The sequence below is a fragment of the Oryza sativa genome, chromosome 8 (genome assembly GCF_034140825.1).
Source record: "Oryza sativa Japonica Group chromosome 8, ASM3414082v1".
Lineage (NCBI taxonomy): Eukaryota > Viridiplantae > Streptophyta > Magnoliopsida > Poales > Poaceae > Oryza > Oryza sativa.
This window is the reverse complement of record NC_089042.1, coordinates 17,109,766-17,124,599: the sequence shown is the minus strand read 5'-3', so window position 1 is coordinate 17,124,599 and position 14,834 is coordinate 17,109,766. Positions and strand designations below refer to the sequence as shown.

The 14,834-nt window shown below is 41.9% G+C and overlaps 3 protein-coding genes across 3 annotated transcripts; 1 reads left to right on the top strand and 2 right to left on the bottom strand.

The window, feature by feature from the left end:
* Positions 1-242: 242 nt before the first annotated feature.
* On the top strand, positions 243-1,402 carry LOC107278437 (protein ELF4-LIKE 4). The gene is made up of 2 exons (XM_015793942.3): positions 243-418; positions 550-1,402. The coding sequence occupies exon 2, from the start codon at positions 581-583 to the stop codon at positions 1,037-1,039; it is 459 nt and encodes a 152-aa protein (XP_015649428.1). The 5' UTR covers positions 243-418; positions 550-580; the 3' UTR covers positions 1,040-1,402.
* Positions 1,403-4,265: 2,863 nt separating this feature from the next.
* On the bottom strand, positions 4,266-7,132 carry LOC4345389 (protein ELF4-LIKE 4). The gene is made up of 3 exons (XM_015794658.3): positions 6,771-7,132; positions 6,041-6,100; positions 4,266-4,992 (listed from the first exon to the last, which is right to left on the bottom strand). Exon 3 carries the CDS (start codon positions 4,965-4,967, stop codon positions 4,533-4,535), a length of 435 nt encoding a protein of 144 aa, XP_015650144.1. The 5' UTR covers positions 4,968-4,992; positions 6,041-6,100; positions 6,771-7,132; the 3' UTR covers positions 4,266-4,532.
* Positions 7,133-10,370: 3,238 nt separating this feature from the next.
* Positions 10,371-13,351, bottom strand: LOC4345388 (multiprotein-bridging factor 1a). Its single transcript, XM_015794657.3, has 4 exons — positions 13,107-13,351; positions 12,626-12,709; positions 10,895-10,977; positions 10,371-10,781 (listed from the first exon to the last, which is right to left on the bottom strand). The coding sequence occupies exons 1-4, from the start codon at positions 13,246-13,248 to the stop codon at positions 10,662-10,664; spliced, it is 429 nt and encodes a 142-aa protein (XP_015650143.1). The 5' UTR covers positions 13,249-13,351; the 3' UTR covers positions 10,371-10,661.
* Between the last annotated feature and the right edge of the window lie 1,483 nt (positions 13,352-14,834).

Below are 14,834 nucleotides of genomic sequence, written 5' to 3'. Positions count from 1 at the left end.
GGTACCAACAGCACTAGTATCTCTGGTCGAATTAATCGATCGATTGATCTGCGAATCATAATATTAAGCTCAAGTCCAAGTCAGCAACAGTGCAAAAACATAGGCTACCACAAAAGCAAAGCCATCCACACGACATATTTCGATCCAGATAAAAATATCTGCCCAGCCCGGCCCTTTCCTCGGGATAGCCCACGCCACACCGAAGAAGGTATCAAGCCAAGCCGTACCGCACCCGCAACCGCAACGCGGCCACCTACCATCTCCGTCTTGTCCACCCTACTCTAACCCCTGATCTCCTCCTCTTCCCCAAAATCTCTCTCACCTTCTGCTCCAACAAAATCTCTCACTTCCCGTGCCTGAACCCTCCTTGGAATCCTCCTATACAGCAGCAGCAGATCAGATCTTCGACTCCTCCAAGGTACACTTCGTTTCTTCTGTTGCCCTTCCCCATTTCCCAAGGGAGATATTCTTGATTTGGCCATATAGATCTAGAGCCCTATAATCTCCCACAATCTTTCTCCTCAATTCGAATCCCTTCTTTCTTTGCAGAAGTGAACAATCAATCCGACTGGATCTGGGGATGATGGAGGAGGACAGCTTCATCAACAACGATGTTGGGGAGGAGGTGGTGGTTGCGAACGGTGGTGACGGCGAAGGGGTCGGGGGGATGGCGAGGAGCGACGACGGCGGCGATGGGGGAGGGGGGAATGTGGTGCAGGACCCGCCACTTAGCTTAGGTGAGGTGCGAGGGATCCTGGAGCAGAACCACACGCTGATCCAAGAGATCAGCCAAAACCACAAGGCCCGCGATGCCGATCGCCTCACCCGCAACGTCGCCCTCATCCGGGATCTCAACACAAACATCGCCCGTGTCGTTGACCTCTACGCCAACCTCACCGGCTCCTCTCACTCCCACACCACATCCGACGTTGCCAGCGCCACCAACACCAACGCCACCAATAGTTCCTCCCCGTCCGCCGCCGCCGCCACAGCTGAGGTGAGCAAGCAACCCCACACCACCGACACCGACGCTAAGTAGAGCACCTACAACTCCAGCAATTCGATCTCTTCTCCTTTCTTTTATGTCTAGAATTTTAGATTTACTGAGCAACAGGAGGAGAGGAGGTAGATTTGGAATCCTGCTAAACTTTTTTCTCTTAAATTTCCGTTTTCTTTCTCTCGATGTAATTCAGCGATGAGATAGACATGGACAACCGTAAACACCCAACTTATCAGAGATCAAAGAAAGATGCAGACATGGTAACAATGCCATGCCAGCACCCCTCATTGTAGTGAGAATGGTAGGGACTTTTCCGACCGTGCCAATGCAAATGGTGTATGGTTTTTTCAACCAAGTATACTGATTTTATTCGGAATTTATATATAGTTTGTTATATCAGCACTCAGCAGTGTTACATGGACACGAACATCCGACTCAGGACTTGCGTCTCCAATTTGGCACAAAAGAACTATAGATGAGAATCCTTCTTGGAGTCTCACACGGGTGTTAGACTCAATGTTGAACATAAATTTGGATATAGGGTGTCCGATTCGGTAAAAATTTAGGAGTCCAGGTAACACTGTATATCAGAACTGTGAACCGATTCATCTGTGGAGCTTTCAGTCATACCATAATTGTTTATTCTGATATCTTAATGGTATAAAAGGTTTGTCATGCTGTCATAATGGTATAGAAGTGGAAACGGATCAATAGAGATTTATTTCATTGAGCTAGATATATATATACTAGAAAATCAGCTTGGCGCGCTGACTATATGACCATCATGTCTTTATCTTATATGCCCATTAGTCAATGGCACGTACATATATTTTAGTGAAATATGAATTTGCTAAAGGAGCTTCAAAGAACCTCTTAATGTGTTTTAGCTTTCAATGTGATAAGTATCTATAATATTGTATAATATTGTAGTGAAATGTGTTGTATTTTGAAAACAAAACATTTTTTTTCTTTTTTCCTAATGCTACTTTTCCTCATCTATTTATTTTTCTATTAGTGACTAAATTAATGGACCTGTAAAGTAGTACGATGGAAAATACATTTAGTGCATAATCAGATTAGTGAGCTAGAGGTTGGGTATTGAAACAACCGATGAAGAATAAGAGAGCAGATTTCTATCTCATTCTAGTTCAGATTTGAGAAAGTTCTAGACTTCCCTTCCTTAACCTCTTCTCTCTGTTTTTGATGCAGCACAAATGAGTTTTTCTCCTTTTTTTTCCTATTAGTAATTGCATGATTTATCTCAGTTTTTATGATGCCATGTGGTCCAATCACAATCCGGTAAAATTGCCGGCTTGAGAATAATAAGATATGCCGTTTTCCTACGGAATTTATGAAAAATACCACAATATATTGGCAACTCATAAGAACGAAACAAATGGCGTGCTTGGTTTTGATGCATTTACCGAACTTTTTTGTATGGTGTTGAGTGAGAATGGTTTTAGAAGTAGACAATTTAGGTGTGGAAGAATATAAGACAATGTTTGATGTTCGGTTGGTTACTTTAAAATGCTAAAATTTGTTGTGGCTGAAAATGGTAGCAAACCAAATAACCCTCAAGCCTTAAACTTAACCTTAACCTCTTACATGGTTAGTGTTGACGCTATGCTACTGTAATAATGTATTTTAACCAGTGACCCCTAGCTTAATTTGAATCTTTGACAATAGTTGTATGTGAAGTTAATTTATAACATAAATAAACATATGATTCTGGTTTTCTTGTTGCTATGTGCCATGTTTTTATTTATGTACTGCTCTGTCTGTTCAGATAGTTCTGTTCCAAAAATTCTGATATATGCGATTGTGGAGAAACGGAGGTAATTGCAATTTGCAAATGCAATCTCCGCCCAATGATGTGGTGTAGGGTCAGTTAAAAGGAGTGGCGAGTTGCACGTACGCTTGCATTAGAAATTTAGAATATCGTATCTTCATCATGGATGAAACTTGCTGTTTTATTTTTTTTTCTTTGCGATCAATCCACAAACAGCGTTTGGCACTTTGGCCTGTTTTGGAAAGAAAAGAAAAGAAAAGTTCATTTATTTTTCTCTCATCTTTACGTCTTGATGTTTGAATTGCATCCTTAAACTGCAATATCAGATAACTTGCAATACCGATATACCTGACGTTTCAGGGCAGAATAGTCCCTGATTTCCATCAACGTGGGTCAAAGTGGGACCTACATGTCATACACACACAAAAATACCTTCCACCCCTCACTTACAGACCACCCGTGAGCAGTCCACCACACTGATACTGGAGCCACAGTTGCCAACGCCGTGAGATGGAACGTGGGAGCGGCTATTGGGGAGGAAGGCGGCAAAGGCATGCTGCCAGTGGAGGAGAGGGACGACGGAGCTCAAGGAGGATAGAGAGATAGTCGTTGCTATCATCGATGAAGATTAGGTCGAATGCGTCGGCGGCGCAAGGGCACAAGCAGACACGGTGATGTACTCGGCCATAGCAGCCATAGCAGTGGGGAGTTGCTGCTGCTGCTACGACGGCTCGTCCTAGAGGAAGGTGGAGCAGGTTTACCCACGCCAAGAACATGCAAGACGGTAGATCTTGTCAGTGGTGGCCCCGTCCGTGCACCGTCGCCGAGGTCTATTGAGGTAGGATGCCGAAGAGGATGGCGTTGGTGGCGTCACCTACCCTCTCCAGCCAAGCTTCACCCCTGGCCGCTCCGTCTACCACTTTGGCATAGAGAAAGAGAGGGGAGAAGTAGAGAGAGATGGCAAGAGGAGAGAATGAAAGGGTGGAGAAGCTGACATGTGGGTCCCACACCCGACTCGGCTAGGTTGACCGTAAGCAACTCGCCATGTCTGCACTATACTGCTCTATGATCTTGAGTACACTGAAATTGAGGTACACCGGAATTACAAGTTAAAAGACGCGTTACACAATTCAAATTCAATGTCAAGATTATGGACCTAAAGTGAACTTATATTCCATGAAACTTCCATGTTGCTGAATAAGCGTTTTGTTGAGGCGAGCGAACCATGGATTGGTTTTCAATAACTCGTCATGGAGAAACATTTTATTTAACTGGATGAGAATCTCATGTTACTGCAGGAGAATTATATGATAAAATGGTAATTCGCTTGTGTTCAGATTACACTGTTGATATAACGAATTGTGTGCAAATTCCAAATAAAATCGGTATACTTCGTCAGAAAAACCATCAACCATTTCCAATGGGGCACGGTTGGAAAATTCCCTAACATTCTCACTACAAAGAGGGGTGCTGGCATGACAGTGAAAACATCAGTCTATCATATCTGCATCTTTCTTTAATCTCTGACAAGGCAGGTGTTTACTGTTGTCATGTCCATCTCAGCTCTGAATTACATCAAGAGAAAAAAAGAGGGAAAAGAGAAAAAGAGTTTAGCAGGATACCGAATCTACCTCCTGTCCTCCTGCTGCTCAGTAAATCTAAAATTCTAGACAGAAAGAAAAAAGCGAGAACAAAATGGGGGCGAGAAGGAGAAGAAATCGGATAGCCGGAGTTGTAGGCGCTCTACTCGGTGTCGGTGGCGCGGGACCGCTTGCTTGCCTTGGCTGCGGCGGCAGCAGAAGGGGAGGTGCTGTTGGTGGCATTGGTGTTATTGGCGCTGGCAGCGGCAGTGACAGAGCGGGAGAAGGAGCCGGAGAGATTAGCGTAGAGATCGACGACACGGGCGATGTTGGTGTTGAGCTCCCGGATGAGGGCGACGTTGCGGGTGAGGCCATCGGCGTCGCGGGCCTCATGGTTCTGGCTGATCTCCTGGATCAGCACACGGTTCTGCTCCAAAATCCCCTGCACCTCGCCAAAGTTCCTCTGCAGCACCTGCACCACCTTCCCCCCTCCCCCACCGCTGCTCCTCGCCGTCCCCCCTACCCCTCCGCCACTGCCGTTCGCAACCACCACCTCCTCCTCCCTGCCGCCGTTGCTGATGACGCTGTCCTCCTCCATTATCCCCTGATTTGATCGCTCGCTCCTGCATCAAAGAATGGAATTGGAATTGAGGAGAAAGATTCGGGGAGATTGTGAGCCTAAATCCTACCAACAGCACACACATAAATATACTACAAAAAAATCAAATTTTGGCAGCACCACCTCTGCAAAAAGGACACTAGAGACTAGACTAACCAAATAATCATTTCAACATAAGACTAAACAAGCTCACAGGTACAGCAGCCATACACACATAACCATGACTGACGATCATTAATGTTTCGCTTGCAGCCAAAGCTCAAAAGACACCAGCACTTCAGCCCTACTTGATTTAGATTATCGAGTAGATTGTTGTTGCAGATTATCTACTCTAATATAGGGGTAAATCAAATATTTCGAGAAATAAACTTAACATATACTGTAGCTTAAAACAGGTGGTCTACACAATGTGGTAGAAGTTTTTTCAGAAAAGTGTGGAGCAAATAATATGTTTAATAATCCGGTGAATAAGCTTAAATATTAACTAAGCATCTAAAGTAGTGATAAGGTTGCATAAGTGATATATAGTGGTCTCATATGGAGCTACACCCGTTCCCCATGCATATGTTGGCTTCAACTATTACCTAACAAGGAAAAACATCAAAACAACAAGCATGAGTACAGGATTCAGCAAAGCATATGAATTAAACAGTAAACATCACATAGGAACTATTCTATTGCCATGTTAAACATTTATCATACTCCAAATGCAATGAATAGCTAACTACATGCTCATTTGCTCATGTCATTACTTATATTGGTATTGCTTGGGTGAATGCCAGTCAACATTCACCCTCTTTCATAACATAGAAAAGTAGGCCCATATGCCCACACAAGGTGGGCCTTCTTCATACCATAGATGCATATAATGCAAATGCATTTAACATTAAATGCCGACTTACTCCATTTTCACCTTGTAACCGTTATTATACCACCATAACATTTCCATAACTTCATAACAAGCATTAATGATACAGAAAGAACAAGAGGCGGCATCTTGTGACATTATAATTTATAATCACCGCCCATTTACTGTTTAACAATATACTTGCCTTAACCGCGTGAAGATGAGCGATGGGTGGAGGTTTCCACTTCTTGATTCGCACCACGACCTGAACATTCATCAAATAACATTAAAAAAACAACTCAAAACAGGACAGGATGACAACCAAAGAGAACAACAATCGTGCTACGTGCAACCTGCTAGAGCTCTGCTCTCAAAATCGTCACTTAACACTCCGTCCAAAGTAAAATACTTTTCAGGTAATAGACTAATAAAAGTTCGCTAACTATTCGTTATTAGCCGTTGTCCCTAGTTTGCTTAAAAAGACTCTAGTTTTAACCGATGATTGCTGTTCTGTCCAAAACTGGACAGTTGCTTCGCAAGCACATAACCGCCTCATTCTTTCTCCAACTCCTGCAACATTTGGTTCTGTGAAGACTTTCTAGTTATGAGCCCACATAGCCATCATAATTTATAAGGGAAAGACTGAAACTGCTACATGTGGTCATCAAATTCTAAACAGCAGCACTCCCAGGGGCTTTTCTCCCAAACCACCTGACCAAAAGTTTAAGTTCTAATACTCTACGGAAAGCTTAGAGAGAAATCTACAACTTCCATTTAGACCAAGAGCCCCGATTCCCCATGAATAAATCCCAGATTTCGAAACGATATATATCAGCTCATAGGTCGCAAGAACAGATTCCAATCAACTATTTGATGTCTAAAAAACCTTGGTTCCTAAGTGTAGGTAGTGCAACTAGGGACTAACAAGAGCTTACCCTGGCAGCAAGAACCACAAATCGAAGGAGGATCTGACGAAACCCACAGAGAAATCCCCGAATTCTTCCCTTTCCCCGTTTCTTCTCTTCTTCTTCTTCTTCTTTTTTCCCCCCTGTGTTCTTCTTCCTTCTCCTTTTTACTCCTCTTCCTTTCCCCCCTTCTCTTCCTCTCTCTCCCTGGTCAGGTGGCCGATGCGGGCGAAAGCAGAATCAGCAGCCCGCGGTTGAGGGCGGCCGGCGGCTGACGGCGGAGACACACGGCGACGAGGGCGACGGCCGGCGGCGAGGGAGGTGGCGGCGTGAGGTTGCTAGGGTTTGGGTGGAACCGGCGAGCACGCCGACCATGGGGGAAGGGATCGGCCTCCACAATGCCCTCGGGATGCCCTCTTTAACCTTCCTTTTTTTTCTTCTCTCTTCTATCTTTCTTAAATCTAACGCCCAAATTAATCTGATTACCATGAAATCAGAGTAACTCTAATTTCATCAGAGTATAAATACACAAATAAAACAAAAAAAATTAAACCCTAAGGTGAATCTAGACACACATATGTCCAGATTCATCTCTAGGGTTTGATTATTTTTTTCTTGACAGAGAGAGTACTCAACTATATCGACACGACCGTGTTTCTTGATCGGCGATTCAAGCGCTCTAGCGTAAAAAGGAAAAAAAGCATGTTTTAGCACTTTCTCGTTCGAGTTATTATATGATGATATCTTCTCTAGGAGTGAGCAAGGCAGCGCAGCTAATGGAATATACCTTGTAGGAATCGAAGATCTGATCCACTCAGGAGGATTCCAAGGAATGTTCTGGTAACAGGAAGTGAGAGATTTTGTTGAAACTAATGGTGAGGAGATTTTGTTTTGTTGGAAAGGAGAGAGAGAGATTTGGGGGACGATGAGAACGGGGGTTAGGGCAGAGCGGATGAAACGGAGTCAACAGGTGCCAGTATTACGGTTGAGATCACGGGGCTGTGCTGCATGGTTTTGACGTACTAGATAAAAAAATACAAAATTATATCAAGAGCATAATGCATGAAAAGAAAAGCAAAAGAAAATAATGATTATAGATGTCTAAGGTTTAATGTTGGTTGTATACCAAGATGGGAGGGTCATTTGGAAATTTAGTTTAGCATTAATGGTAGGGTTACACGCTTATACTAATTTTTAGAATAAAGCCTAAAATAGACATTAGTCAAAATTCATTATAATAGCACTTCACTCATTCTTAGGACCAGAAGATAAGAAGGATGGTGACATTTTCAAATGCATGATCCTCTTAACCATTAGAATGGACTTTATTGAATCCACCCTTGTATTTCACTTAGAAAAGGTCATAGACTAAAAAATGTATATATACATATTATACAAACTTTATACACGACTTCATTTAATGAATAGGCAAGTACAATATTAGTACATAAAATAGGCAAGGGTTTATCTATATCCGACGGATATGGATTCAGATTCAGGTAGTTCGGAGATAGATGTGGTATTGACAATATACGTGGGATGCGGATTATTCGCCATTTCAAGCGGATTATCCAATAGATGTTTTAGTAGACTATCCAGCCCATGCATCCACTCTATTTGGCCTATTCCACATAAGGCAATCCATCCATACCATCTATTAGTTAATCTAAGTAACGCACTCTCTCTGTCACAACAAGCATAACCAGAGGCACGAGGCGCTAGCATTGGCACCATGCGCCATGGTGAAACATGCAAAATGGTCTGTTGCGCCGCAGACGCCTCCTAAGGTCCTCAGCTTCTCCCTACGCCGTTGATTGCCAACCTCCACCGCCAACGTCGTCTCTCCATCTCCTCCTCCTTGCAGAAGTCCACATAAGAGAATTCGGAAATCGGAAGTACTCGAGGTGAAGAGAGTCATGCAGTGGACGCTACCAACCCTGCATTAGATCAAACGTTTGTGGACCCCACCCACCTAGGGGTGAAAACGGTACGGAAACTTTCCGGATTCCAGACTTATTTTCGAAAACGGAATCGGTCGGTCGGAATTTTTTTGGAATTTTTCGGAAACGGAAACGAAATCGGAAATATTTTCTCGGAAATGGAATCGGAAATGATAAGGGCAGTTTTCGTCGGAACTCGGAATCGGTCGGAAACTTCTTGGAAATTTTCTCGGAATTTTCGGAAATTTTCTCGGAATTACCAGAAATTTTGTGACTGAAATACCCTGGATTCTTTTTTTTAAGCGCTAAATAGTGAATACCATGGTGTTTGGCTGTTATTTTTTAAAAAAATATTTGTTATGCAAATCTAAAATTACATAAGAATATTTTTTTTCCTACATTGGGATTTATCAACAACATTACTCTTTTAAACATAGATAACTTATTCAATTGGATTTATTAGTTTGAGGGGTTTTTTTATTCCGATAAATTTTCGTTACCATATTCGCGCCGGTTCGTTTTTGCTCCGTTTTCGGTTTCGATAATATTCAATTCCGTTTTCGTATCCGAGGTTTCCGATTCCGATTCCGAAAAAAATATGAAAACGAAAACGATAAAGATGGTTTCCATCCGTTTCCGTACCGTTTTCACCCCTACACCCACCTACCCAATACATAAGGCCTGTTCGGCTGCCATTCTTGCGGCAGCACTGCGGCTGCAGCGCTTGGTTGTGCGACCGCAGCTGTGCTGCTTGCAGCTGCGATAAATGGTAGCCGAACAGGCCCATAGAGAGCATGAGTGAGGTGAAAATCACCGAGAGTCACATTCATCCGGCTTTCAAGGTTATAAGCAATGATAGTATAAGAGTTAATTCATTATCTCCAATGCATCCTAACACTATGATAGAAAGGGATCCTCTAGTGTGGACTCCCCTCTGACATGTTCATTAACATGTGGGTTTATGAGTCCATGGACCCACACATGTCACTGACCACATCCCTCTAACTTCACGTCAGAGGATCCCTTTCCTCTACATATAGTGTGTCGGAGATTGGTTGTGTTTCTAAGGCTATGTATTTTTCCTTACCTTTCCCAATTTCTACACTCTAGTTTTCCACGTGCATACTTTTTAAACTACTGAACAGTGTGTCTTTTTTAAAAAAATCAACTGAAAAGTTATTGTAAAAAAATTAAACTAATCCATTTTAAGGGTTTTTTTTAAAAAAATAATTAATCATTACACTAATGAGCTAACTCGTTTTTTATGTGAGAGAAAAAGGTTCCCAACTCAATCAAACAAAGACAGCCTGATGTTCATGCTCAACGTCTGACCTGGTTTGTTACAAGGGAGAAATCACAACGAGACGAATGCCATATAGAGAGGTATAGGATGCAGAGACCTGTTTAACATAGTCCTATAAGCTAATAAATTTAATTTTCTTCAATGCTCTTACTAAAAATTGGAAAATAATTAAATTAAAGAACTTGCTTGCAACCACGAACGTGGTAAACCATACAATTTCACAATCATGCATTCCATACAAGACCCCAGAACTGAACTGGAACCTCCAAATTTCAGTCAAATCCGTTCATTTAACACAACCAAGAACACAATTTCAACTGCTGAATGCTGATCACCATTGGCGCAACTGGACAAGATAGCCACACTCGAACAGCATGCACGAAAATATATCAGTTGTAAACAGCCAAAGAGATCATTGATATTTTAATAAACATCATGCATAAACCACGCAGGTTATCAAGTCAGTTTTAAGGTCCAGCACAACTCTTGCACACTAGGGACTATGACACACAAAGAGCGGCAGCATTACAAGGTTTGCGACAACATAATAGTTATTCAGTATTCACTCATGCACCAACAGAAACATCCTGCATGGTATCAAAAGACCCAGCATAGGTTACGCAAACATTTTGGCTTTGGTTGCTCCAACACTATGCTTCAGGGCCTAATAGTAGAACATTATTTCTTGCCGCGCAGCTTTGTTCCAAGAGCCCTTTCAAGCTTCCCGATGATCTGCTGGTTCGGAATAGCTTTACCTGACTCGTACTCCTGGATCACCTGGGGCTTCTCATTGATCATCTGTTTGCAAAACACACCATATTTTAGTTGAAGGTTAGTGTATGTGCGAGTGGCTGTGGTAAAAGTTAATGTAACGCTAGGAAATTCTAAAATTGTATGGTTGGACAGGGCACCTGTGCAAGCTGTGCCTGGGTCATCTTCTTGTCCAGCCTTGCTTGCATGAGGTTTTTCTTCAGGTCACTTGAGACACGCTCATCTAGCATATGTTGAGAATAACAAGGGATTAGAGAACAGTAGAAATAATGAAAAGGACAAGCAAGTCCAAGTAATAGATTGAATTTATGCTTTCTCGGGGCTAAACTTTGGAGATAACACAAGGACCTGATCCATCCAATGAAATTCCATGTAAAAAAATCATCTTTTAGCAAAGAACAGACAGTCAAAATTCCTGTCTTCAGGCAATTATATCCGATGGATGTTTAGAATGCCCCATCATTTGGTTGTACGATTGCTTTTGCACCCATGGTAAATTTTCATTTAAGATGTAAAAATGTTCATATCAAATATATCTTGTTTAGGCGCACACAGTGGCATATAAAGTCAACATAGCTCAATAAAATTATGATATTGCATCAAAGAAGATTATCTTCCATTTAGCTGTTTGATTGCTGTAGATCAGCACCATCAAAGCTACAAAAACAATTATAGAGCGAGCCCATTGAATAAGCAAACTTACGATCTAAATATGGGCCCAAGCTAGGAAGTAGGATCTAAAGTTACACCCCAGATTTGTAAGGCTGAGACCTTATAGTCATGCAAGATATAACTGGAACATCATCTCATCACCCTCATCGTTCAAAGTGGTGGTACTGACCTATCCCATCCAATCCAATTACATGTCACACCCAATACAAGCATATATATATCTCCAAGTTACGTGACAATCTTTTTTGGAGCCCACCAGCATCAGAGGTATATATCAGAGGGTCAGAGCAAGTGCTTAGAAGTATATAGTGAAGATTCAAATAGAATTCAGGTGCATTTTGTTACAAACTACAGATGCAAATATTCTAACATGAACAAATGTTAGCAAGACCAAATAACATGTAGAAAAAAAAACTAGTGATGTACCAACTAGGGGATCTTGATATGCACAACATGGAGTATATATATATATGAAGTTCCCGGTTCCGATTTGACCATTCATGCATGGTGCACATACAGACACATATATACTGCTTGTGAAGCTTGCAGCATCCATGAAGATGATCATAAAAGGATGTATCAAGAAGACATAGGTCCTTACAGTACATATTCAGCAAGAATTTGAATAACAAATGTCAAGGACCATCTTAGTAGTATGATACTCATTGTTCACAGAAAATCAATATTATTAATGGAATCCAACAACTGTGAAATAACCATGGAAGAATTTAAGCAATTTGAAGCAAGATTGTCATGAAGCGCAAATGTACACTTCAATCAGGCCATCAATGAGGTGGAAACATTTAGGAGCTACAAAACTAGACAACATCATATATCTATGTAAGTTATATATCAATATATGCTTAGAACATAACTATGTCATGAGACCAATAACCTCGAAAGAGAAATTGAAACTTAGTGATACATAGTGATTGTTCAAACATAATCAGGGCTCGTCAGTGACAAATACTCTTGACAGAACAAACAGGGCATTTGGTAAAACCTAACCTAGTTCATAAAGAATTGTTCTTGTGCCCCCAAAAATTAAAATAAAATAAGACCACATTGATCAACCTCAGTATCCAACAGAAGTTTTCCTATGGTCGTATAACTTTTAGGATAAATAAGCTCGCAAGTCGCAACCAAAAAGATTATTAGTAGTTAACAAATAAGATGATACGGGCTTGAAGATGACTCACGGGCAAGGCTCTCGGTGTCGTCATCCAGCCGCTTGGTGTTGAGGGATGTGCCACTGGACGCCGCCTTGTTTGTTCCAGCGTTATCTGTGCATAGATCAAACAGAAAGAATCAATATTTAAGCGAAGACCAGAATAAAAGAAGGATCTTTGAACAACATATAGATCGAACAAAACCCTCAAAATCAGACATCAACTCCGCCCAAAAAAAAACGAAATCTTTTTTCCCAAAAAGAGTCCATCAGTAATAAGCCCAAAAACCTATAACCTAAAAAGAAATCAACAGAAAACAAAAACGAACTCCCCAAACCGAATCGATCGATTCCCTCTGCACCGGAGCGGCAGGGATCGATCAAATCCAGAAGAAAAATCGCACCCAAAAAAAAAAGAACCCCTTCGATTCAAAGAAAAGGAGAGGGAAAAGCGAATCGAATCAAATCAAAAGAAAAGGGTAGGAGGGGGTGGGGGAGGCAGTAGTACGCACACTTCTTCATGGTCTCGATCTCGGCGCCGGAGCGGCGGGCGGCGTTGACGGCCTTCTCATCCTTCTTGGCGGCGGCGGTGGGCGCCTTCTTCCGCACCACCACCGGCTCCCAGTCCTGCCTGATCGGACCAATCCCGGCCATCTCGACGAGACGACAAGAGGAAGAACAAGATGAACAAAGAAAGGGTTAGGGGATGAACGAACAAGGAAGAAGAGAAGGTTCTGGAGTCGCAATTGATGGGCACACCCCCCACCCCACCCCCGGGCCGGGATATTATATCCACTGAACGCGTAGAGTCCGTGACCCTGACAGGTGGGGCCCACCTAGCTTTGGGAATCCACGGTGGGACCGGCACGACAAGTCTGAATCCGGTTTTGTTTCTCTCTCTTGTTTTTTCTTCTTTCGTTAGCAATTCTTTTTTTTTCTTTTCTTTTCTGAAATATTGTTCGCATAAACACGAATACACATACAACAAGTACACTTTATTTGAGCCAGTATCTTCGAACTGTTGGAACTGAGGGACTGTGCAGATTGTAGCTAAAATAAACCTTAACAATATTGTCAAAATATATAAAAAATGGCATCAACCATTATCAAGTTTTGGTAGAATTTCTTATATATTTACCAAAGTTTAGCAACAAACTAAACGTGGTATGGCTAAAAATGGTATCAATCTGACCAGCCCCTAAGCATCATGTTTTGAGATTAATAAAACCATTACAGACATCTTGTTGTCGATATAAACATTATTTACCTATTAAAGAATAGTTAGAGATGAATACAAGTGGCCAAGATTGAAAATGAAAGTCATAAGTTTTTTCTTCGCAAACAGTTTGGTTTTATCATGTGCTCATGATCAAGTCACGGGTCATGGTAAAGTCATAAGATATTGTTGATGCCCAAGGGATAGAACTTGACATGTGCAATTCTAATTGCGCAGGATAATGGTTTCCTTAGCATGAGCAGTGATAATAATGTTATTAGTATTCAACTGCTATACTCAAGTCATTAACATTTTTGTTCATAAAAGTGGAAAGATGCTTCCGTAACCATCAAAAAAGAGAAAAAAAAAAGAATCGAAAAAGAAATTGATTCCGTAAGGAATTTCTACACTGGCGTCGGTAGCAAAGGAAAGAAAAGCCAAAAATTCAAGAGAAGTATAATAGAATCTGCTTTAGGCCACTTTTCGTAGGTACCATTAATTTGGGCCAGCTCTACAAATCTGTTTGGGCCAAGCTGAGCCAAAGCACAAAGGCCGAAGAGAGAAGGAATAAATCTACTTCACCTCCCTCAGCTCTTGCTCCTAATTGAATCGTCTCCCACAACCGTAAATACCGGCTATAACATCTCCCCAATCTTCGAAAACCAGATCAAATCGAGTTCCTCGACTGTTTGGGTAGCGGTTTCGTCCTATGTGGCTCTCATATGGGAGTCATCGGAGCTAGTGAAGTTCGTCGGCGTCTAGTGACATGTGGGTCCTATGAGTGACACGTAAGACAAACCCGCTATTCAAACAGCCTAAGACTCGATTTGCTCTGGTTTTCAAAGATTAAGGGGGCGTTATACCCGCTATTGCGGTTGAGGGAATGAGTTGAAGGATGCAAAATAGACTTATTTGAAGAGAGAATTGGTCAGGCTCAAATGCCATTATTGGGTTCAAGGCCCATAGCAAAGTAGACAGTACCACAAGTGAACAGCCGCCCCAGTCGCAATTACAGTAACTAAAT